Consider the following 26,327-nt stretch of genomic DNA (forward strand, 5'->3'; position numbering starts at 1 on the left):
CTTTCAAGTCGACAGGATTTAATTCCTCACTATCTCAGATGCCTCCCTACCCTTCTTGTCTCACAATTTTGAGTTTGGATCTATCTGTATCAGTAGATCAATGAACAGGAACAAGAAGCAAGAGCCATAAGGGACTGAGCTAAGTCTTGGATGCGAAGCTAGGTCAAAAGCTGTGAAGAAATTCCCAACCCATTTTATCAACTTAAGTCCTCAGGATTATTGGAGGCATCCTTTTTCTTCTGGATACCACTAAAGTATCTGACAGGCAACCCAGAGTAAAACCACATGCATTTCTCCACCAAAATGGAGAAAGGAGGAGTGGCTACCTGAGTCACCCCACATTCCCTGGACCAGTTACATCCAGTCAGATCTTCTACTTGTTATCCATAGATCTGAAATGACACTCAGATACTATGTTCAGCATCCCCAGGAGGCAAATCACTCCTACATCAAAGCCAAAGATCAAAAGCTTGTCAACACAAGAAAGGTGTAAACTGCTGCAAAAAGCTGGGTGATGGTATCTGCCACCCCTGGTATTTCACGTCATTTTGGCATGACATCATAAAAGCTACCATGAGCTTTGATTTATTTCCAGACAAAGTAGATCCTCAGGTGTCAGAAGATCCTTTATACCTATGTCTGTATTTCCTGCCATAACTGAAGAAAAAAAAAAAAGAAAAAAGAAAAAAAGGATTACACTTATTTTCCTTTTTCTGTTTTTGTTTGTTGTTTTTTTTTCCCCTGAAATGAGGAAAGCTACAGGTAATTTAACCAGTAGAACTCTGGACTACTCAAAATATTTCATCTAATATAACTTAGGTTCACATATCATATTTATGAGACAGGTTGGTGAATTCAGTCATAATGTCAACAAATATTCCCAGCTCTCTCTTCTCTATCATTTCTAACCTATAAACTTCCACTGTTCAGAAGTAGCTATAAATTTTTAATTTCCAGCCTTGTGCTTTGTATTACATCCAATCTCTAACACTTGGTACTACAAAACTCAAACACTGCATGTCGCCCATGCTTCCCAAATTTGTCACACCGGAAAACCCAGACAGTGCATGGCAGTTCTTGTGTCACGATCATTAGCAAACACACCCAAAATAATCTGTTTCCAAAATTAATCTTCAATCAACTGTACCACCCTGGCCCAAAAATTTGCACTTAGCGCCATCTATTGACGTCATTTAGGTGTAGTAGAAGGTAACACCCTGGGTTGTTCACCATGTGGCCCTGAACTGTATAATACACTTTACTGAACTTTTTAAATAGAAGCAACACTGGGATAGGCATTAAAAAAAACATTTGCTTAGTGTTAAATTCTACCTCAGTTTCTAAATAGCACTATTCTACTTTCCCACTGAAGTAAGGATGAAATAGTGAGTTGTCCAGACAGTGACTGTTGTCATTTCTTAATATCCTAGAGATCCTGAAGCTCTTCTCCATACAGCACACTAGCACTAGAGGGTTTTTTGCTGGTGGTTTTAAATCCTTATTAGGAGATCTGCAGCTTGGCATGTTACAATTCCCATTCATTTGGGATTATTACTTTAAATTTCAAATTAAGATCACTTAGCTCTTAGATTTTGCTTCCTTTTTCTTTATGGAAATTCACTTTTCTACATACCCACTCCTGATAAACATGCTTCTTGCTCAGATTTCTACAATGCAAAGGGGTAGCTCTGGTCTAGACAGATATCATCTAGAGTTATTTTAGGTAGAAACTAGGCTAATGTTAACTTCCAAATCTTAACTCTTAAAAAAGCAAATGGTTGAAGAAACCCAAAAAAAATCCCATATAAAACTGAGGCTTTAGGCAGCAAGTTCATATGTCAGGTACAAAGATGTTCTACAAGAGGCATCCTATCACCAAAACCCAGCTGTAGCCTGTGCCCATTACTTTAACAAATTGTATCAGAAATACATGGCTGATCTTCTAGTAAGAAACCTTGGTTAAAATGTTAAAAATATTTTGTCCAAAAGATCTGTTGCAGACACAAGCTGTTCATACATTTCCTTAAGGAATCTCCTACTGCCAAGAACAAATGACAGACTTATGTCATCCAAAACAGGCAAGGCACCTCCAGGACAGAAACCTATGCAGTGTGTCAGAAGGAAATCTAAGAACCAAACCAAATTTAATACAAGTTAATGTCCTGGAAGCAAAGAAAACCTAAAGTCATCTGAAGATGATTTTGGGAAAGCTCAGCTGCAACAGTTTTCTGGCTGTGAATTTGAGGTTCAGTAAGTAGTCAGTATTGTCATTGCAACACCATTTTCTGTTATAGGTGAAGTAAACAACATGTACTGGGTCCGAATACTGAGGTTTACTTACAAACGAACAAGATCAGCACTTTTATCCCAGATGATTATTTCATACACTCATCCACTCCAAAGCATTCCACTTGCTAGGGTCTCAACACCTTTTCCAGCATGGAGGCTTGCTGCTGGTGTGTCAAGGTCAAGCAGAAAACAGTGTCCCTTCATGCTGTACAATTAGCCACTGTTACCAGCCCAAGGCAGTATCAGCCAAGTTCCCAGGGAATCCCCTGGTGTTTTTCTCCGTATGTCTTCCTGATCCCCAAGATCTTTACTTTTAGGCGTCCCTTCCTTCTAAGGCTATTTTCCAAATCCTTCTTTTTTGGCACTACATCTACATTATAGAACCTCCAAGACCAAATCAAAGTAGCTTATGTGCCGAAGTACAAGACATGCTCAGACACCTAATTGATGGCTCTGTTAAGTCTCTTCATTAAGGAATTCAAGACATAACTTTGATTTAGTCCAGGAGTTATTAAATGTATAACCAGATTATACTGGCATCAGCCAGCAAGCAGGCTTGTTGTCCTGGAGAGCTCAGAAACTGACACATTCATCCCCACGTACATACACACTGAGTTATCTGTTGCCCATTAGCATTTACAATTTTAAGTTTTTCTTTTTGCCATCAGATTATAAAGAGGCCTTATTGTTTGAAGGTCTACTATATTTCAAAACAGCTCTTTGCCAGACTGTTGCTATCCCCATTGTCAACATGCTTTCCTACAGCTGCTCCTGTGGAAAGCAACACTACTGACCCAGAAACACTGTACCAGCAGCCACAGTTGTCTCTTCTTACCAGGCCCCACTGCATGGGCGAAGCGGAGTTACAGAAAAAGTCCAACATAACACCAGCACTGGCATCTCCTGGAAACGGCAACAGATAGTAACTGAGCTCTTTCTGTGAGGTACTGCTCATCCATTTAATCTGTAATCTCCTCCTTCCACATCTAATGTCCATGGCTAATTTTGCCTATGAACAGTGCACAAAATACTCAGTAGGGTTGGGATACAGATCAGGTGGATACCCAAGATTATTATCAGAGAACAGGTTCAAAGGAAAAAAGTGAGACTCCTAATGCATTAAAAGGAGACTACTAACAAAGATAATTAGCTCAGCAGAATCTGTGGGAAGAATAAAGCCAAGTCACCATCTGGACAGGAAAAGGGAAAAGGTGGTGTCCTGGTTTAGGCCAGGATGAGGTCACTTTTCCTTTTGCTGATTTATTTTTTTCCTTCAGCGAGCTTTAACTAGTAGCCCAAACCAGGACAGGTGGGGCCCAGTAAAACTGAAGATCCAAGACCAATGATGTTGCACCATCCGCTCTCCAAGCTCCTTCTGACTGTTCTGCACAGGCAATTTAAAGCAGATGTTTAAAGCATAGATCAGACAAGAGGATAAGGTCAAGTATTAATTAATCCATTAAGTTTCTCATAAAAATGTACAGAAGAGTGACTGGTCTCCAAAGTTTATTAAAAATCAAAGAATAGAAAACTTTACATAAAAATATGTCAATTTTAGCTTCCACATAGTTGTCCACACAAAAAATTTAAACGTGTTTTTTTAAACCTGTAGCACATAACCACAGTGATAGCCAGGCCAATTTATTTGGTTCACCATGACTGAAGTGTTACATGATACCACTTTTCAAATGAGTTTTGCTTTAAAATGGACACTAGTATAAGACACCAACTAAAGCCTTTGAAGGCTCTTTAATGTATTTATGCTCAATATTGCTAGTGTGTGAAGACTAAGCAGTACAGGCTCATGTAACAGCCCTTAGATATTATTTATGAATCAGCTCACAATTTTGAAAACTTTTTAATTGTGATAAGTTTGGAGCATTAAGACAAACTTTTTGCTAACAGATATGCACTACTCTACTTTGGAATGTTGCCCTCTCTCCCCTTAAGGACCTGTTTGTGTTTGACAGATTCAGTAATAACATGAACTACTTCTGCTTCAAAGGCATACAGCATATTAAAAAGCTTCATGCTTCACACCTCATTTTAATGCTCAGGTATCAGTTTTAAAACCTTCTATATCTGTACACAATATAGATGTCCTGTTAAGCAGGATTCTTCAGCTTTCTCTGCTACTGGACTTGTAGAACTCATCTGTAGTTTTCTTTATAGCTTAAGAACTCTCATTAAAAAAAAAAACACGGGAAGTCAGAGGGCATGAGATGTGACCTACTCCCAGGACAACTGTGGTGCTTTAAAAACTCAGGGTTAGGCAGGATGTACATTTTTCAAAAAGTTAAAGACAGTGTTTGTCATGGCAATACACACTTGCATAGTATACCTGTATGCATCTGTAAATTAAGTGCCAGCCACTCATACTGTGTACAACACTGGGCTGTGCTCTCCTGCAATACATTAAAAGATACTTCTCGTAATGCTTAGAGCAGCTGAAGTACTTTTATATATTTGCTCTTAACAGAACTAATGCATACTGCTATACAGATTCCTGAATGGAATCAACATATTTCCTTTCTCCACATTCCTTAAGCCGGGTACCTCTGTTTAATAATGTTGTTTGAACCCAAACATTAACAGGTTACGTTACTAAAATGCATCAAAGCATGTAGTTCACAGCTTTTTAATTTCCTATCAGGACTCAAACCAATCTTTTTCCCCTTCCTCTCAAAAGTTTTACTTCTGGTACTACAAATGCTGGATTTGTTGTCTAGTTAAAGGAATAAAATTAAAACTCATTGGTCAGAGCAAGACGACTGATAGAGGCCAGAAAATGAGCTAAAAAACACAGGGTCAAAATGCTTTGGAGCTCGATAACTTCTTAAAACCGTAAGCCAAATCGCACTTTCATTGTGAATCGAGAAGCCTCAAATATTACCAAATGTCATATTTGTAACACCGCTCAGACAACCTGCCAAAACTATGAACCCAACTTAGATAATGCAACCTGGGAAAGGATCTGTAAATTAAAAAACCTCTTCCCCTTAAATATAACTTATGTGACAGTATGAAATTAAATTAAAAATTCCAAGTTATTGCACAAATTATACTTCCAATATTTACAGAGCAAAAAATTCTGAACTTCGAAACAAAAACAGGAGAGCAGCAAATTTACTTTTGTGAATTCCCAACTTGATTTGCTGCAAAGAAAAAAAATAATTCCAAGGGGCTGAAGTTTCCTTCACTTCTAAAATAAAAAAAAACAGAACCCACAAAGGAATGGATGTAGCCACAGCATTTGTAAATGTCCTTGCAGTTCTACTGTCAGAGCTGCTTCGGCACTGTATGAACCATTGTGGGAAGGCAGAAAACAAACTTCCACATTTAATAAGGCTTCACAGATAAGCACAACTACTTCTTGAAGATGGACTGAACCACCACACAAAGAAACATGCAAAGAAGTCAGCTGCAGATATTTGGCAACACCAATAAAACGATGTGCTGGACGCTGGTCTCCATCCCTCAAGTCGAGTGGCGCTCACTCAGTTTGTCTGAACAGGGAAGGTCATTTTGGCATCTGCCATTATCTGCTCAGACTAATAGGCAAACACTCTCTATGTTTTTTTCTTCTCCATATATTACGATTGTACTGGTGGTGTCCTCGGTTACCAATTGGTTGTCTCATGCCTCCACTGCTGACAGGGCTGTAGCTGTTGCCTTGGTTATGAGTTCCTTTCATGGAAAACTTCATTCCACTGTGCTGCTAAAAAACACAAGATAAGCACTAGTTTAGACACACAAACAGCTAAAGCAAAGCACATATTACCAGTGGTATTTCCTCCACATACAAGTCATTCCCACAGAACACTGTCTGAAGCAACTGCTTTTTTCAAGTTTGTCTAATTTTAGCTGTGCAAGTCCAGTGGCACTAACAGCTTAAGAAGTGTTTTCTGAAGTAAATGTCCTGCAAATGAAATGGTGTAGATTTCCGTGTGTCCTTAATTAAGCCCTTGGTTCTCATTATGAAATACACTCACCATGCAGAACACTTACAAAAAGAGAAACTTTCCACATTAAATACTAATTATGAATGTCATGTCAATTTTAGAAGAACTTAAGAAGAGCATGACCAAGTGAGAGACTTTCAGAAGCATCATAGAGAAATATAAAGGTGTGATCATATGACCTGATAGATAGAAAGCTCAAGTTTGCTCTGTCCACAGTCTCACTGAGCTACAGGTAAACTAGCTATGGGCTTCTAGCTAAGGGCTTGCTTGTAAGGAAATTGTAAATTCTACTGGTTTGATCATAGGGCTACATGGCTCCAAGAACAAACCTCACATCCAGGCCTAGGCAAAACAAATCATAAGGAATGTAGCATGACACTTTCTTTGGGGGGAATCTCCAGTACCTTGGAAGAGAAACTACCAGAAAGGTTTAGTGGCAGCCTGAGTAAATCTATCACACACCAAAGTTAGTACAGGCATCCCAATCACTTAACAGAATACATTAAGTTGGTTTAATGTGTACATACTTAAAATAGGTAAGAGTTTCAAAAGATGAAATTGAAACAGACTTCCCAAGTACTGATAACTTCAATGCAAGCAACCTTTTCTGATGCCTGACAGTAATAACTGTCAGATAACTGCCTTCAACAAAAAATAATACATAAGTTTGCCTACCATAAGTGGCTAAACAGGAACACCAGAAAGCTAATGTTAGAGGCAACTGCTTAGAATTAAATATCTGCAGCTACTTTACTAACTTATATTTCCAAACAAGTTTGGAGTAGAATGCAATGTGCAGACAGCTAGCCATTGTTGCACTTGTGTGCACAAAACCAAAGCGATTATTGAAGGTATAATTCCATAAGCAACATTTTATTGTCAAATTATATTCAGACAAGACACTGAGCATGCAGGAGAGCAAACTGGTGAAGACTGATATTGAGAAATAATTAAAGTGAACAGCAAGGTGGTAAAACCCCTTAAACTGTTTGGTTTTTTATTTAAGTGTGTCCTACAGCAACCTTACCAACCTTCAATGTGTAACTTCTAGACTCCCAAGACAGACATGCTAATTCTGTCCTCAGACTATCAATGATAAAATATTCAAGGAGAAACTGAAAAAGGGAATGGAGCTGAAAATCCTTCATTCTTAAGAGGCACAACCACCTAAACCCTATTTATTGACATATATTGCTGAAACATGTACGAGAAGCTATTCATTAAAGTCAACATGAAGCTAAAAAAATCTGTAATACTTTTATATTTTTGGAAAGTGGTCCTTCAAGCAAACACACCATCTTGTCATTCTTGTGCAGTAGTCTCTTACTCAAGTCTCAAGTCTCTTACATCTGAGTCTCAATTATATAAACAGACAATTACTCATCTACACTAAATGAGATCAAAATATGCTGAAAAAAAACAGAAAAAAAACCTAGTTTTGCTGCTGTAGAACACGAACAAAACTCTGACCAAGGAGAATACAAAGTCTCAGAAAACCTATTCCCTTCAGCCGGAAATGTGAAAAATCTGGCAAGTTCATCCTCAGTTTGAGAATTCAGCACAAAAATAATTGGAGGCAGGTAGGTAGGTCACCGCAAGACTAGACAAGCACCACAGTAATTATGACATGACAATTAAGCCTATCTACCTGTATTGTAAAAGAAGTCACAACCCTGGTTTGTTCAAAACTGGCATAACCAAACTTCCAAATGATGAATAAATTAGCCAGTGATTTCTAGCTTGGCGTGAAGCATTTTGCATATTTACTTTTTTTAGGCATCAAGATAGACTATCAAACTATCAGAGCAGAACCCGGATCCATGAGCAAGTGCTTAAGGAAGCTGACTCAGGGACCTCTTAAATCAGAGACGATGCCTTCATATTTACTAGTTCTCAAGTAGATAGTTTGCTAGTTTTTTCAGATTTTTGAAACTGTAAATTTCTAAACATCCTGCATCCTGTGCACTTAGGACAAGTTGAGGGAAGGAGGAGGGGGTGTGGCGTGGAATTCTGTATCATAACCCAGGTTTGAGTTTCCAAGTATTTTATCAGAAATTTAAGAAAAGGATACTTCTGGCCACATACCAAGTAATTATTTGCTAAGGAAATGAAATTTTTATTCTTAATTATTGGTGACTTTACTATATAAAACTGTATACACGGAAAGACTGTCATTATTCAAAAAGAAAATATATAGGCAAAAAAAAATCACCTATAATTTGAAATAACACAAGTAATGTAACAGAGCTGATGTCCACGCTGGGTTTCTGAATTGTTTTGTTGTTTGGGATTTTTTGCCTGTTAGCATCTCCAAAGTAAGGAGAAAAATGCAGACAAGCATTAGTAATGAAAATGAAGCATCAGTACTCTTAACTTTAAAATAAAAGAGATCATAAACACAGCACTCAAAAATAATCAGTAAGGATGTACACAGTTAAAGAAAAAGTTTAGAAAAAGCATATGACAGTTTAGAAAAAGCACCTGCTTACTGTTTTGTTGTTCAGACTACAGGACTAATAGCCATGATTAAATCTAATCTGTGGTTCATTTGAATTGCAATCATACACTTCAAAATCATTCCATGTGAAATATCATGGACCAGTATTCAGAAGAACTTTACTGAACCATTAACATTTTAAGTATCCCCTTAAATAACTTTATATATCTGCAAAAAATTCAGAGCTTTTTTCAATTTCTCACTATATTTCCAAATTCTCTATTTCAGGCTTGCAGCAAAACAAACACACACACCCCTTTTTTAAGGACTTATGTTCTCTTTTCCACTTTGAGCTTACCAATATCTGGAAATATACTAAAAAAATGCATCTTGCATGTAAGCAAAATTTAACTTCTTGCTCTTTATGAGATAAATTCACTGTTTGCAGAGAAATAATAGGCCTAATCAACAGTTTAGCCATTACTGGAAAATAAAGATATCAAGTATTATGTAATGGTTCAACCTAGCCCAGTTACTTTAAATTACCTAACACGGTTCTACAAGGTATTTGGACCAGCTACCCCGACATACTCTTAACCTCGTAAGATTTTTAAGTAGTTTAGATTTCTAAGCTGAAGTATAGCAAGACCAAAAAAATTTCTTATTCAAGCTGTTTAAAACTGGCTATCTGGGAAAATAAGGCCCAAAGCACTGCAAATATCAAAGACACTTCACTTCCCCTCATTCTCCTTCTGGGCCCCTTGCTTATACCTACTGGCTACTTTCAGCTACAACTGAAAAGGATCTTGAGTCCTGAACAGATTTTATAAAACCTATTTCTGCTCCCATTGGAACAAGAAAACAGCATTTATGCAATCAGCTGTGATAGCAGCAAAGAAAAAAAATAATTACTGAGACTAGAAAGAGCTCAAAATGAAGAAAAGCTTTAAAAGTTTCTTATCTTCTAACTCTAGAGAACTGAAACACTCAATGCAGGTTATATATATATATATAAAGGTAGCAGGTTATATCTACATCAGCCCTTCATATCGTATCTTAGTGTGGCAGCCCTGCCAGTATCCTGTAACAAAATGCTCTTCACCTTTAACAAAAGGTTAGGCAACTATTAGTCCGGCCAGTTCAAAGATCACCTAGTGTTAGAGAGAGATCAGAGGGCCTAGTCCTCAGAATGAGTGACTGACAGTAGAGACTGCCATCTTAATCTGAGCATATATTGAACTACCTTACAGTAAAGAAAGTAGAATCTGACACAGGAAATAAATATCCTTTTTGATCTTGTCACAAGTCAAGTTTCAAAAATGAGAGGACAGAGTCAAAACAACACTACTAGATGACAGAACTCATAGTACCACTCAGCTACTGTTACGACATGGGCCATGAAGTGTTATCTGCACAGTTGTCATTAAGGAGAACAAGAGATAATAGCTTCTCTAGCATAAAGCTGATAATTTTAGACCTTAAAGAAAATCTTACTGAGATTTCCCACCTTTCTATTTGGAACAAAAAAGTACAGCAGAACCAAAACACCTTCCAGTTGATAAGCTGGTATCAATACAGTACATGTGAAAATCAGTAGAGGAAATGCAGATCTGAATATACAAATCAATCTCAGCTTGTGAGCAACAATCTGATTACAGTGACATTGGAAGATAAACAAACTACGCAAACAAAAAGCAGGTTCTAAACTTCCAGATCTTCCACATTCCCATAAGTCTGTCTTTCGTTTATGGTGGATTTATGTTCCTAGAAACTACTATTTAGACTTTGTGTCTTTCCTGTAACTCAAAAAGCACTCAGGAAGAAACCATCAAGGTGGCCAGAGGCTTTCATACAGTCATATAACAATACCCCCACATAAAGTCTGTCCACATAAATATTGTGCTCTGCATTCTTTAGGAAAGAAAATAAAATACTATGTTCTGTCATACAAAGAAGATGGGAGTCTGACATTGAGAATCAAAACTGATTCCAAAGTATAAAGCAGTATTCTCCTTCCTTTACCTAAGAAAATGCATAGACACTGAAAAAGTATTCCACTCTAATGACATAGCTCTAAATAAAAGCTAAGAAAAATAGTATTTAGTTGACTGAAGAAACTTTCAGTACCTGAACAGCTTAATAAGACCATTGAAGAAAAAAATCAGGTCACTTCTAGATTGAAGTTCACAGACTAAGATCTCTGAAGCATCACACTATACTAAGGGAAATTAGAATGTCTGTGCATCTGACTAGTTGATGACACCTGCATTCTCAGAAACATCTGGTAAAGTGGGCTAGAGTTCAGACCTGACATGAATTAAAATGAATTTTTACAAATGTATCCTTCATCAAAGTGAACAACACCTGCTTGCACTCATCAAAAAAATATTTTTTTTACTCAAGCCTCTGAACAGTGTAGGTTTTGTTCCCAATGTTAACTTCTCAGGAATCATTCCTGAGATACTAGCAGCATCAGCACTACCAGTGAGACAGACCAACACCATTAGCAATTGTGAAGCAAAGTATTTTAGCCATTGAAGTGCTGATAAAGCAATATAAACAAGCGGTTTATGTAAGTTGAAGTGTCTGGTCTTATATGGCCAAACACACAAATCTGAAGTAGTAGCTACTTCTTTAAGTTCTTTTAAGAGTTCTTTAGACTGTGGTATTTCAGCACTCAAATTAAGGTTGCATTTCTTAGTTGCCTCCTGTGCTTCACAACTGACCACTGAATGGTGCCATTGAATTTGCCATTAACATAATGACGACCAGGCACCATTCATCTAAAGGATGTTCAGTGGAGGTTTTCTTAGACACACTGGAGGCCAGAGAAGCAAGAGAACTGGTGCTTAGTGGCTTTAGGTATCTTTGAAACAAAAGACCATTCTTTGCGGGGGGGGGGGGGGGGGGGGGCGGGGGGATGGGAAATGCAACTTAAAAAGTAAAAGAAGGTATTAAATACTTTTCACCTAAGAATGTGAAGTTTATTCTGTCTTCACTGGGGACTAAGTAACCAGCAATCCAAGGAATGAAACAGGGGTTATTTAATCCCAAAACAACAACATGCATAGTAGTCCTTTCTTCTCCAAGCAATTTCTTCCCCCTCCATTCACCAGGACATGTGTGCCAATATCTGGTTTTCTGCTTATTCCAGCAGGCAGCACTGGTTCATAAACTGTTTTGCTCTCCCAAGTGAAATTTCAAACTGCTTGTCAGCAAAGCAGAATAATAATTACCATGGATAAATTATGATGATGATCCCAAAAAGCATGCAGATGTGTATCAGGATTTTAATCGGTCCCTGAACTACTTGGAAATTCTCCAATTAATTATACAGTATGTAAATAAAATCGTTAATTGCACCAAAGCTGTTTCAAAAAAAGAAAGTATCAGGAAGCTCTAATAGCAAAGAATTTGCCTGGGCTGCAAGTTGTTAAAAACACAGTTTGTGCTCTTGACGTTGGCACCTCCTGCTTTTGGGGGTAGTACTGGACACCTATGTATGGCTTCCAAGCTGAAATGAGGCAGAGAAGGTTGCAGAGAAGGCTGAAGACACCATACAAATTAATCCCTTTTGAAGTGTTTTTGAATATGAAGAACACTTGCTGTTAAGGAAAAGCCTTGCACATGTTCAAATCTATCAGGACTCCTCTTGAGCTCGTAATACGTGCCCCTTAAAAGTTATAAACTAGCATGGTCTCCAGTGACTTCAACTGTGAAAGCCATCAACTTTCACTAGTTCAGTCATGCTCCAGAAAGCTGCAAATGAAAAGGAAACATTTACAGTATTCTGCATAAAATTATTTCATTTCCCACTTTTGACTTGGTCATAATCTTTATCAAAAAAGAATGTTTCTATTTCATAATGAATAAGTTTTTGGTCAACTCGATGCAGAAAAACCATAATTCCATTTCTGAACTGCAGATAGCAAGAAATTCCTCTGATTTAAGATGAATCAAGCAAAAGCCACAGAAAAAGTTCCAATGTTAAAAATGCAAGTATTGTACAAATCACTAGAAGAACAGCTAACAAATACTGGAAAGGACAGCCAAGAAACAGAAAGCCAGAAAAAGTGCTATAAAACAGTTGTTTTCCAAGATTCAAAATTCCAGCAGAGATCCAAGATTCATGCAACACATTGCGTCTTCACAACTGAGGCAAAAAGTCCAGATGCCAACTTGTTTTGTACCAACAGCTCCACGTCTCAAAACCGGAGGTGTTTTTGTGTGTGTAATTTTGATGAAGCTCCAGGTTCCTTCTTCAGAAAGACAGTTGTTAAGGAAAAGAATAAACTAGACTAAGTCTGTATTTTAGATTAAGTTTAATTTAAAACCACTCAAGTTTTATTTTAAACTTCCAAAGTTTTAGATAGCACACGTCAATTGCAGCCACTAAAATAGGACTATACAGTTTCTCACTAAAAGAAAACATCTGTGCAGATAAGCTGTTTTACCGAGATAAGATTCAGCAGTGGGGGAGGGCAAGTAAAGGGGGGAAGAGGCGGGGAGGAATCTGTGTAATCACTTAGATTAAAACAAAAGGCACACCCCGAGATAGAAGCAGGGCTTGGTAGATGACAGAGGATTGCAGAGGTAGTGGGAAGAGCATCTGGTAACAGTTTCGAGAGATGGTGCCCCTTTCTACGTTAACCTGCCTGCAAGGAAATAGTAGAGCACCTACAGTATGCAAAGGGAAAAGTAGCCTGGTCTAAAGGAAAGAGGGTGAAAAAATTTTAGTGAAGCGCCTAAAACAAACACTTGTGTAGTAAGTATGAAGAATTTGGCCATCAATTTATAACATACCTCGACTCAATTACTGAACATCGAAAATCCTGTCCAGATGAAATTTCTTCATTAGTCATCTAAAAGTTTCAAAATTTAAAGCACTATCATTTTTTTAATTGTTTTTTGTTCTGTAGTAAGTGGCAGTTACCACCTCTAGACATATAGGCTGAATGAAAAATACTCCCTTATATGCCAGGGTCGAAGTATTTTGAGCAGCAAAAAGTCCAACTGGAGGTCCACAGCTAGTGGTATAACCCAAAGGCTGATACTAGTTAGCATCTTTGTTAACGACCTCAATGATGAGAGAGAGAGTGACCCTCATCAAGGTTGCAGATTATACAAAATTGGAAGGAGTGGCTGATCATTGAGTCACCATTAAGAGGGACCTTGTCAGGCTGAAGAAACAGGCTGACAGGGATCTCACAAAGTTTGCAAAAGGGAAATTCTGAACTCTGCCCTTGGGAAGGAATAATCCCCCACACCAGTACACACTGGGCACTGATCAGCTGGAAAGCAGCTCGGCATAACAAGATGAGGGATTCCCAGTGGACAAGCTGAACAGCCAGCAATGTACCTTTGCATCAATGAAGCCCAACAGCATCCTCAGCTGTATTAGGAAGAGTATCTCTAGCAAGCCAAGGGAGCTGATAATTTCTCCTCTACTCAGTGCTGGTGAGGCCACAGATGCAGTGCTGGGGCCAGGTTTGGGCTGACCAGTAAGAGAGACACATGGACAGAAGTTGAGTCCAATGAAGGTCCATGAAAATAAGTAAGAGACTGGAAAATTTGTCATACATGGAAAAGATGACAGAGCTTGAACTATTTAATCTCAAGAAAAGCTAGTTTGAGAAAAGTCTTGTTGATGGGTCTAACTAACAAGAGAGTGTAAAAAAGATGGAGCCAGGCTTTTCACATCGGTGCCCAGTAAAAGGACAAGGAGCAATAAGCATAAGCTGAAATACAGAAATCACCACTTATTTTTAAGAAAATAACTTTTTTACTGGAACAAGTTGCTCAGAGTGGTTAGAGAGTCTCCAACCTTGGAGATACTCAAAACCTGACTGGACAGCAACCTTCAGCAACCTGCCGTAGCTAACCCTGTTTTGGGCAAGAGGGTTGGCCTATGTAATTTTCAGAGGCCTCCACCAACCTCAACTATTTTGTGACTCTGCAAAACACTTATCTCAAGCAGAAACTGAAGCAATACATGCTGTGCCATGCCCAAAATGTCAAGAAGTGCTGAATCAAATAAAAAAAGACAATGTTATTAAAAATATCCTGGTCCTAGATTCCCAAGAACTGTGACAGAAGGATTGAGAGAAGTAAAACATTGCAAGAATCTGACCAAAATCAGGTTTCAAAGAAACCAGCTCATTATTTTGTTATCAAAGGCAAACTACAACTTGCATTAAAGCTCATGTGACACAGTTGTTTTGACTAAGAGTTTTAATACCGAAGATTGAGGGAGTATTTTCCATCAGATAGAGGCACTGAGGCTGTAAGAAAAACTGAATATTTTTCTTCTTGTTCTATAATGGATACATTAACTAAAATACTTCAGGCTCATTCACTAACATACAGCTTCCCTACATGTTCACCTCTCAGAACATTCAAGCACACATTTAATATTTTGGTAAAAATTCTTGCACACATGCTCATCATTAATTTCCTGTTCCTTAAGATGTACTGCAGAAAGTGACAAGTGTAGCCAGATCTAATAATTCAAAATCAAGACAACTGAAAAAGCCTAGACAGGTCAGTACTGTTCCTTCGGATTCAAAAACTAGCTTACAGATACACCACCTACATGAAGTTTTTGTTTTAAGAACAAGAAGCTAAATAGCTTAAGATCTGCCAGTATCCCACTGGTCAGGCACCAAGAGTCTTGAATACAACTGGAGAAGTCAGACATCCGATACTCTCTCTTCAACTTATTCCTAGGTGTCAGTGTGCTGTGGAAGGGCTCTTAAATTTCGATCTGGATGCATCTCAAACATCGAACCCTTTCCCACCCATTCTTCTTCCCACACTTCTGACATGGCAAATAAGTACTTTTATGATGACATGAAGTTCAGCACATGCTATATGAAAGTTATCTTCAGAGGTTTTTAGACTGACAGCCCAGCGCAAAAGATCTACGCTTCCATTTTGATCGCTTTCTCATGAAAAAGTTGCTCCACTTAGCTGGCTCATACCTGATTACTGGCGGCCATTACCAAGGCTCTCGTAGGCGCAGATTGGGGTTTACCACTTGGCATAGGCAATACGGGTGGTAAACTGGCCATAAGCCGAGTCGGTGCTTGCAGACTGAACTGGTAAACATTAGGAGCTGTGCAAGGTGGTGTATCAGAATCCTTTTGGCAGAGAAAAAGGGGAAAAGAAAAGCAACTTTACAGAAAGTACAGCATATACAGGCTATGCATGTGAAAATGCACCCAAATATCAACTCGTGAATACTGTAAAATTTGTATTTTTATGGTAAAAAATAAAATAAAAGCCAGCACTATGTTTATTTTACATGTCTAGCAAACGTTTAATTGAACCTGCACCAAGGAGACAATGTCAACAAGTCTATGGCAATCATAGATCAATTCCAGTCAGCACAACCTAAAGCCCTACTTGTAACTCTACCAACTTTGAATTAAAAGATGGGAACTATAGTTGGGAAAAAAAAAAGAATAAGAACAGCAACACTGTTAGTAAAACATGCCTAAAATTTTAGGTGTCTTGACAGAATCATTCCTCTACACAGTGTTTTGGATTGTACTTATCTGTATGGCAAAGTTACTCACTGTAATTGTTACAGTCTTCTCCCATTCTAACCAGCAACAGCAAAGTTAGGGCTCCACCTACCAAGAAACAAGGAGACGGTCTGCCAGTCAAGGCTAGTAGTATATGCACAACAGTCACCTACTTCACTGCTCTGTTCCACTCGCTTTCCATTTGAAATCTGAGTCACAGTTCTTCAGGGAAAACCAGATGGATGCAGGATTACAGAAAAAAAAAATAAATTGTGATGGAACTGGTATCACTGATTACCATTCCTCCTCCTTCTAGCCTGACCAATGGCAATTACAGTTGCATCATAACCAGTTATACCGCTGATGCTAAAACAACATAAGCCTGGAGCACTTAACAGACATAAACAAGGAGGCAAGCACAGATGCAGGGGCTTATAGCTAATACTTAGATCTGAAAACACCCAATTAACTGCCTTAATTCATAAATGACCAAGTATTTTCTAAGTTGAGAAAGCTGAAAAGCAATCTACAACCTTTTAAAACAACTTTGAATTTTGTAAATCAATCTTGTAAAACTTGGTTTGCAGCCATAACATAGTGGCAACAGTTAAGTAGCTTTCTCAACATTTTATTGCTGCTTTTACCTTGCCCTTAACTCCAAACTATTCTGAACTTCAAAATAATGGAAAAAAATCTTATTTGTCCAAAATCACTAGTGTTTCTTCCATTCCTATCCATCTGGCTCAAAGTATAGTAAGAGATGGGTCTTGGCCAATTAGTAGTTTAGGAGTTACCAAATTAAAATACATTACTGGCTCAGACAATTAAGAATTTTTACTGTAATTTCTGTAATATTTTGTTGCTCTTTCTCTGAAGATTGGAAGCAAAAACTCTTCACATAAATCAAGCAAACTTCAACCAGACTTCTACTACTACTACTTGCCCTCACATGGTCTTGCTTTCCAAATTATCTCCTTCAGTTAGAAAATAGGCTGTCTGAGAAACATTTTCAAGAACAGAAACAAGAATATATTTTAAAGCTTTTATTGGAGAAAGAGGAAGCTCATCCAGGAGAGAGTGACAGTTGTGAATATCAAGCAGCCCAAGCAATGATTTACTAGAAAGCAAAATTTGCAGCCCAGCTGAAGTGCATACCCCACAGTAGAAAAAGCCCTCAACAACATGGTCAGTTATTATAACAATCACTCCTTTTTCGGTCCACATAAAGTTGTGCCTACTGAAAACTAAGTTCTGGAAAGAAAGGAGCCCCTTCTTCTGCTAGGTCAACTAGTGGTAAAATGTACAGTATGCCTTTGTAAAGCAGTTTCAGATACTTGCATCACAAATTCATGACAGACCAACCATACTGGTAACAAGAATCTGTGCAGAAACCTAAGTCTTATAAGATCAGATGTTTACCACTTAATAAATACATTCACAGAGGGCAGCCACATGCTGTAGCAGTGATCAAAAAAACTTAGCTGACTGCCTGGATGAGATGGCATTTTCCTCCTTTGCCAAATCATACACAATATTAGCCACAGGAGCAGGATAATATCAATACAAAGATGAAGCTGATTTGTTCTTAACTGAGTAGGTGGTAGAGTCAGGTACAAGGGCAAAAAGTTGGATTTCTAAGCTGGTTTCCTTAAACACTATTGGTCATGGAATTTTAAAAAAGCTTATAAGAAGAGCTGTCTATTTGTACAGACAACTCCTGAGCATGCTCACAAGTAACCATGAACAGGCAGATGGGAGGGAAAAGGGGATCTTAACTGTCTATTTAATAGATTATCTTCTGTGATGCTGCCTCCACAAATCTGTTGAAATAATTTTAATTTCTCCACACAAAGAACCTCCCTTTCTTTTCTGCTTAAATACAGTTAGACCACCTGAAGATTCACATATCAAATGCAGATGGGACACTTCCTATTTATAAGATTTCCAAGAGGTTTTGTGCAAGACAAAGTTAACTCCAATATGGAAGCAGCAGCAGATGGAAATGGTAGCCATATGGTTTAACTGACACTAGATAAATTTCAACACTTCAATATTATTTACTGTTACACATCTCATACAAGTAGATTGTGTCCATCTTCTAAGGAAATCTGGGATTGCTAACAGGCTTACTGTATGGAGCTGATATACTGACTTCTCATCAGCATCAAAATCCTTTCTTCCTCGAACTGAAAGGTGAACCTCAGCAATCAGAAAATTGAGTCTAACATGAACAGTACTTATTTTCCAGAAGTACTGACTACACTGAAGGACTAAGTCTTACTTGGCCTTCTGAACAGGATTCTTAAGTGTAATGTGCAAACTTGAAGCATTACAGAAGCTCAGAAGACCTATAAGTAAGTAAATGCATAGAGGCAATACTCTGACACCTTAGATCCGTGTCTGGAAGACAACAGCTCTGACCCTTACTTGGGTTAGGGCTACAAAGGTCAAATAATCCAGCTAAAATCACTGCACTAAGATCCACTATGATGTCAGATGATCCTGATCTCTTCAATAATAATACTATGAATGCCAATCATATAGTCCCTCATTCTGCATGGACAGTATCTTCTAAAGAGATGCTTTTGGAACAGAGAGACCACCACATACAGGTTTATCCTATTGGGAAGATTCCATTTTTAAAACACACTCTTTAAACCAGTATCAACTTCCTAAGTACCTGGAAGAAAGATTTCTGCTATTCATAGCCTTGATTACTGAGGACTCTTCAATTTACCTTAATGTTGGAAAGAAACTGTGGAAGAAACAATGGTTGCTACTGATGCACTCTCATCTAACTCCAAATTTGGCTTGAGAAATGGGAATCCCTAGCCTTCTGTCTAGACAGAAACAGTGAAACACTGTAGCCATATGAAAGATGAAGAGCTGAAGCAATCTTACAATCCAAGCTTTCCTTCCTGACATCAGATGAGAATAAAAATCCTTCTGCAAAATGCATCTGTCATTATAAAAAGTCATTATAAAAGTAGAAGGAGTATAATTTACTCACCAGAAGCTCCTTACTAACTAGGTCTGATGATAAGAGTTTAATTCAAATCCATTAATAACTCAAGGCTAAAGATATAAGGTAAACTGTAGTGGTACATTCATCCATCAAGACAACAGTTAAGTTTCCACTAATTTCATGGGCACTCAATTATACTCATAGGCTTCCTTTTCATGACTCTAGATGCATTAAACAGTGGTGCCTTCTGTCTTGTTTCATGAGGTAGTCAGTTGAGCATTTCAACGTACTAACAATGGCTACTATTTTAGAGCTTTCAACTTCCAAGACAGAATTATTTAATTTTTTTTAAAGCTGGAGTGGCCTATGATTATTAACTCACCATCTCTAAGTTTTGGCCCAGTAGTAAACAAATCCAACTACCCTAGAATCAGTATTCAGAACACTAAACTTAAACAATAGAATGCAAGTTTATTGCTAATGTGCAGATTTCTTAAACTCCATTCCCCAACACCAGAAAATTAACTACAGAGGTCTTGGCAAAAAGGTTCTTATTGTATCCATCCTCCAAACTTCTCCCACTAATTTTTTTTTTTTTTTCTTCTACCCCACAACATTCAGGAGCTGGAAGCTCTGAAAGAACACTGACCACTTCAGTCAAATATTGTGCTCCATCTTTGAAAGCAAAGAACATAGTGAGAAAACTGATGTTTATAGTTAACACTTTACACTGTACAGATGTTTTCATGTAATTTCTTACAATTAAACTGATTTAACAGATTACTACCAGTCTTAATACTTTTTCCTCTATTCCTGTCCTGGCCTTCTCTCACTATACCTGCATTAGCATTTGACATTATTAGAAGCCAATTAATGGAGGTGAACCACAGAAACAGTAATCCCCTTTTTACTAGCTTCACCACCTCAATCAGCTCACCACAGAACTCAGGTGAACATCAGAGCAGAAAAGCAGAAGCAGCTAGTGAACAGAAACATCCCTGCCAAGAACATCTAAACCACATTCTTTGGAACCTAAGCCAACATCAGAAAATTTCACACATTTCATAGTTTGGGGGCATGTGCAGGAGCAGAACTTCAATGCATGCTCTCACTTGAATGGTTTTAGACCCAGCATACTTCACTCTGATAAAGCAACATACTTCAAAGGTGATTTAATGGATTTACACCCCCCATCTCATTTCTTTCACATCAGCTTGTGCCATTTCCCTCTTTGGTAGGTGGAGCCATATCTTTAACTATGGTGCAAATAAAGAAAAATTGAGATAAACAAAATTTCTGCTTCTATGGGAAGTCACAGGGTGGAGAATCTGCATCAATACAATAGCACCATCTCCATTTGCCAGCCTATAAACAACACAACACTCTTGAGTAAGACAACTGATTGGTTTTTGTGCCTTTAGGTCAACTGCATTACAAAAGGAAAATATCTTGATCATTATGCTTACAGGAGTGGAAAAGAAGAGATACAGGATACCCAAGAAAACTGAAAAATACACATCCTCCAAAAGTATTAGTGTTCATTTTACAGAAAGACAACTTAAAATGTAATCTAACTAGTATTTGCCAAGATTAAATACAAGGACAATACCCGTTGAACCTCACATCATTATATCCTGCCAGGCCTGTGGGCTGGAACACATCCCGCCTGTACCTTTTGCTGCTTAGAATAACTTGTTATTAAAGAAAATTACTTCATAATTTTGTGTTCAAAATTGTGCCTCCCACAGCTTTGCAGAAATTTATTCTTACTTCAAGTGGCTATAGGCAAAAGACTGCTCAAGCAACTGAGAAGAACTGAAGGGGAGCATGAGACAATATAAAACAGCATATGGTCAGAGACATGGGATAAAAAAAAGAAAACCAAATGTGGGACAATCTGGTGAAAGAGGAAAAAAAATGCTCTACTCTAGTCCACAAACTGTCAGTAACCTACACAGAAAAACAGGAGAAGCGAGTTTTAAAGGATTTGGGACTTAAACTCTTAATTGTCCCAAATCAAATGTCAATCAAATGCTTCTCCCTGGTAACATCAGGTTGTGTCTGCATGCTCAGGATTGCCCACTGATTTATTTGGAGACAAATGGGTTGCAAGCCAGCACATACATCTTGCCTAAAAGACTAAAGATTAAGAAGCCTACTTTTTAGAGCACTTGCCTCTATTTGTTCATGAAGGGCAAAGAGTAAGATAGACTCTGCATTCTTCTACAAAAAGATTACCAACATACACATATTTGAATTGTTACTTGCATTAGGACATGAAAATATTCAGGCACATGGAAAGAAGGGAGAAAATCTGTATAGCTCTCTCTCAGACTGAAAATTTTGTTGGGCCACTCCTCTCCTTACAGCAAACTGCAAATTATTCACAGTCATTTAAACAGATTTAACAAGGCTATAAGAGCCGTTACAGTAACTATTCTGAAGTGTCTGTTCCTCTACTGCACAGAAGCACATGCCCTACACTTGTAAATTCAATCACCTTAAAAAAAGCAACTTTTATCAGGACAAGATATATCATATACTCTATCACCTCTATCTGTGAGCAGGAAGTACAACAGTTTCTGCTAATAAGCTGAAATTCAGTCTTTGACTAACAGGAAGGAAGGGGAGATGATGGTAACTTCATTAAGCATGTTAAGTTCAAGTACTAAGCCACAATTACTGCAGAGCAAGTAACAATTCCAAAAGCAGTGTAGATCTTGTATGCATTCAGCAGAATGATAGGAATAATGAGTATTAGTCTTATGGTTATATCCTACTCCCAAAATGAAAGCATCTGTTCAAAGAACTAAGAACATGTAATACCTGAAGATAGTTAAAAGACATGTTTCATGAAACACTTAAGATACTGCTCAGCATATCCCCTATCTGATGATGGCAGAAGGGCAGGTAGATCAAGCATTGACATGTGATGAAAAGTTGTTATAAAAGCCTGAACAGTAACGGCGAGAGCTAAGATGGCAAGAACAGCCTGAAAGAACATCTTGTAAATGCAAAAAAAAGTTAGAGGCAAAGATTCTGTTCTCCCCCAAACTAGACTACACAGATACTTCATTCTCTGAAATTTCAACCACCTTGACAGAACTGCATGATCTTGAGACATCAGAAAATAATTTTGATGTAGAAGCCCAAAGAACATTATCACCAGAAATGCTGAGATAAGGCACATGAAAGATCTTGGATTCAAACTGCTAACCAACAACTTTGAGATTCTGTGCTGGACTGGATACAAGATTATACATCATTAGGTAACAGAAAAGAGTTATAAAACTTTCCCTAGAGCCATTACATCTATTACTGGTATGCAAATATCACTGTCACATAAAATGCTATGCTTTATTTAGCATAACAGCATCAAAACTGCAGAGCATACTTAATACCAGGAATTATACCAGACCAAAATGAGATTGCAAAAACACCTAGGATTATTTTTTACTTGGCAGAGACTGTTGATTAGGCAGCAGATATTCTCCAGCAATACTTTAGGACTTCCTGAGCTAATAAAAAAGTTTTCCACAACGCTTTAGCAACAAGAAAACCAGATCATAAGTTACAGAGTGCAGGTCCAGAATAAAAAAAACACCCAGGAAAAAAGGCATTTTCAAGAGGAAGTTGGTTACTGCTTAGATTCTCAGACTGATATCTGCAACCAGCCAGAACAAGCAGAGAGCTGGAAGTGAATACAGCTCATTCCATCTGGTCTCATAACAAACAATTAACTCAGTATGAAGGCTAAAGTGAGATTTCCTAATGCAAAAGTTTATCTTCTATTTTGGAACAGTTTGAATTTTGCTCCCATAGAGTAAAAAATAATACACTTTGCTCTGTCCTTGATGACAAAGATATTTATAAAGCATCTTCCATTCTTCACTTCAACATTTGTTGGATCATGTGGGAATGCGCAGTATTTTACAACTTACCTGTTAACATAAATAAGTGAAACATACTGCCTCTTTGTTAGGGCAGCAAATGATATTGTTACTAACTGAACAGAATAATACTTCATTGAGAAAAGACTTACTACACATATCAGTTTGATAATTAACAGAATCCAGAAAAATGTATGTGCAGTCAAAAACAGTCTGATGACCAGATTGCTTGTATCCACAGGCTTATTTCCATGTGTTCCTCAGTTTGCTCCGGATCACTAATATTTATATTCTTCACAGAACCAGGTAAACAAGTACTCAGTATTTTGCAAAGAACTTAATTAGAAGTGCCAGTGAGAGAGTCAGAGCTCTGTATTGACATGCACAGTAAGACAAACCAACAACTATACAGATATCTCACCAACAGTAATACCAAAAGTCAGACTTCTCTTCTATGCAGTCTCTGATCAGGAATCTACAGGTCTTTACAAAAGTTTTCTTTTGGGACTAAGATTTTGCAACTTCCTAGGACACTTGTAAAAAGACAGCAAAATTACGAGTTTCATCAGCCAGACAGTGCTAAACATAAGGCATTTTGTAAATAGCTTTACTGCCTTGGAAAATCCATAAAAGGATACTTTTTGTACAAGTTATGATTTGGTCTCATTAGATCCAGTTCTTGGCTTCTGGGCCGTGTAGACAGCTGGACCTACAGAGATGAATTTGCTCCTGAATTTGGGGAAGTGTACTGAGGAAAAGCATATACATCTAAAACATATGGGGGAAAAAAGAAGGCTGTCCTGGAAGAAGGCAGTTCTCTTGTTCCTCAGTGGTACACAAGTTCTCAAGATTACGACCAGCATGGTCCCCAAAGAAAGGAAAGTAGTAATAGGAATGGAAAGAACTCAGGGTAGTAACTTTAAGCTCTTATATCCCTACGCTTCCATTTTTCTAAACATGTACAAAAGCTGAGAGGCTGACTTCTAAATGTTAGCTCTTGTTAATGACAATCCAGTCTCTAAAACAACTTACTCTTTTTTATTGTTCTATTCCAACACCTGTTCTCTTGCTGCTGGAACAAATCTATAACCATTACTAACTGAAGTGCCCATAAGTCCAAGACACCAGGAGCCTTGTCTGTTCAGCTGCTGAGCCATATTTACAGAATGAGGCAAAACCTGTAATGCTGCCAGAACTTCAGTGAAGCAAATCTTTAAAAACAGTACAGGATGCTGTGCTACAACCAATTAAACTAACTAGTGCTACAGCCAACTGTTAAACTACAGTGTTTAATAAAAATTCCAGAATGCCAATGAGTGATGCTGCACTGCTTTGATAATGCTTGAATATTTAACTTATATTGCCAATATTGCTGCCAGGACATATTGACAAATTGCAAGGCCTCCAGACTTATGGCTGGAGTACAGCGAGGTGATGACTTCAGAACACAGCTTCCTCTGTGCTAGAATGCCTGGATGCAATATTTAACCCTCAATAAACATATAGATGTGGTGCTTAGCAACATGGTTTAGTGGTGTACCTGGCAGTGCTGTGTTAAAGGTTGGACTTTACAATCTTTAAGGTCTTTTCCAACCAAAATGCTTCTATGAAGTTCAGAGAGGGGCAATATGACCAAGTAAAGTCACAAGTTGCCAAGCCTATTTCCTCTTCGCAGACATATGTACATTGATGTCTATTATGTTGGTAGTCAAATCACAGAAAGGTCAAGGTGTAGCTGATCACTATTACCACTGAAATTTTAGCAGTACATTGAAAAGCAAATACACTATCAAGTCTCTATAATTTGACAGCTAGTATCTTGTAGCTGATACACAGCAAAAGATATTCTGCAGTCACACAAAATACATCTCCAGAAAGAGACACAGATGTTGCACTCAAGATTAACAGTGCCATAGTAGGGAGGAATATTTTACTATTAAAATAAAACCTTGATTATTGCTAAGAGATCAGCAAACTATCATTCTGGAATATCTCTGTCTCCTGCATTTCCTTTATAATCTGTAACTTGTTTTCAGTCTTCAGTATCAGAGAAGTTCAGAAGATTTGACTTTAAATGAATACAGAATCATTCCTAAAGAACAATCCTTCCACAGGATTAGAGCTAATACTCCATATAACTCTACAGTGACAAGATGCATCATATTCATATCCACTTTTCTGAAACTAATACCAAAGTTCACTGCACCCATTTGCTGAGCACTAGAAGTTTTGGCACAAGTACCAGTTGTCACACATGCTAGATGTTCATTTGTTGGAACCTGTGTACAACACAAATAGCCTCTGACTCCAGAACAGACTTCTCTTCCTGAATCAGGTGCAGTTCTCCACCAGAACTGTCTCATCCTCACATATCCAAGTGTCAGGAGGATGAAATTAAATTATTTGTCAGAAGCCATTCCAAATTAAAATACCTTGCTGGCAGTCTACTAAGAACATAATAACAAACAATGACCAGGGCTTAAGCTAAGGTCTGTCACAAGCACATAGGCACAAGGCCTTTTAGTCCGCTAAAACGGGTAGCGTTTCCATTCACTTTTTGGATGTCCAAACAGCCTGCAGGTCTTTCTTGTTGAGAGCTTCCTTTTCACTTTTCATTAATTTCTCTGGCATCAGACAATGAAGTTTCATCTTCAAGGTCAGGAAAAAAAGGGACTAAGGGAAGGTCACAACCACTTGCCACCAATCATATTGGGAATGCACAATATTATGTAAATACTTGCATTTTCTCATAAAACTTATTACAGCAATATCTTTCTCACCAACATACTCAAACCAGGAGTGTGGCTAGCAGTACCACTGGAAAGCATCATGCTGTTCTTTTTTCAGTAAGCCAGACAGTATAACTAAAGCATTTACCATATTTACTGGAGGTGGAGTGAAAAGACAATTCAACACAGAAAATTCTTAAGTGGAAAGGAATTACAGGAAGTAACCAGAACATATAAAAATGTATTTGCCCCTCAAAAGTTATCAAATTCTTATTGAATGCAATTCATAACTTTTAATTCCATATCTGACTAGTTTTTGAAAGCAGTCGAGAAACAGGTACTTGAACCTCTCTTGGCATCATCCAGTTACTCACCATCATAGTGAACTGGATATTACATCTTGCTCCAGTCAATCCTTCTACCTAGCTCAGAATGCTTCAGTAGATTTATAACGAGCACCTCACGCCATGCAATGCGATTTTGTGCTTTATAATCTGCACTGGCCGATTCTGTGTTAACTCCATACCCA

General features: G+C 37.9%; 1 protein-coding gene across 6 annotated transcripts in view; it reads right to left on the bottom strand.

Moving 5' to 3' along the window:
* Window positions 1-3,778: 3,778 nt before the first annotated feature.
* Window positions 3,779-26,327, bottom strand: part of TENT4A (terminal nucleotidyltransferase 4A) — a 60,394-nt gene continuing 37,845 nt past the window's right edge. For 2 of the 6 annotated variants that reach the window (XM_051610002.1, XM_051609998.1), the window contains 2 exons: window positions 15,669-15,827; window positions 3,779-6,007 (listed from right to left, as the gene is read on the bottom strand). In XM_051610002.1, the coding sequence (XP_051465962.1) occupies window positions 5,828-6,007; window positions 15,669-15,827 (339 nt within the window). In that variant the 3' untranslated portion in view covers window positions 3,779-5,827. Of the gene's footprint in view, window positions 6,008-15,668; window positions 15,828-16,219; window positions 16,323-26,327 lie in introns of those variants that run through there. The other 4 variants (XM_051609999.1, XM_051610001.1, XM_051610000.1 and 1 more) reach the window with 4 other exon arrangements.

Source organism: Apus apus, chromosome 2 (assembly GCF_020740795.1).
Source record: "Apus apus isolate bApuApu2 chromosome 2, bApuApu2.pri.cur, whole genome shotgun sequence".
Classification (NCBI taxonomy): domain Eukaryota; kingdom Metazoa; phylum Chordata; class Aves; order Apodiformes; family Apodidae; genus Apus; species Apus apus.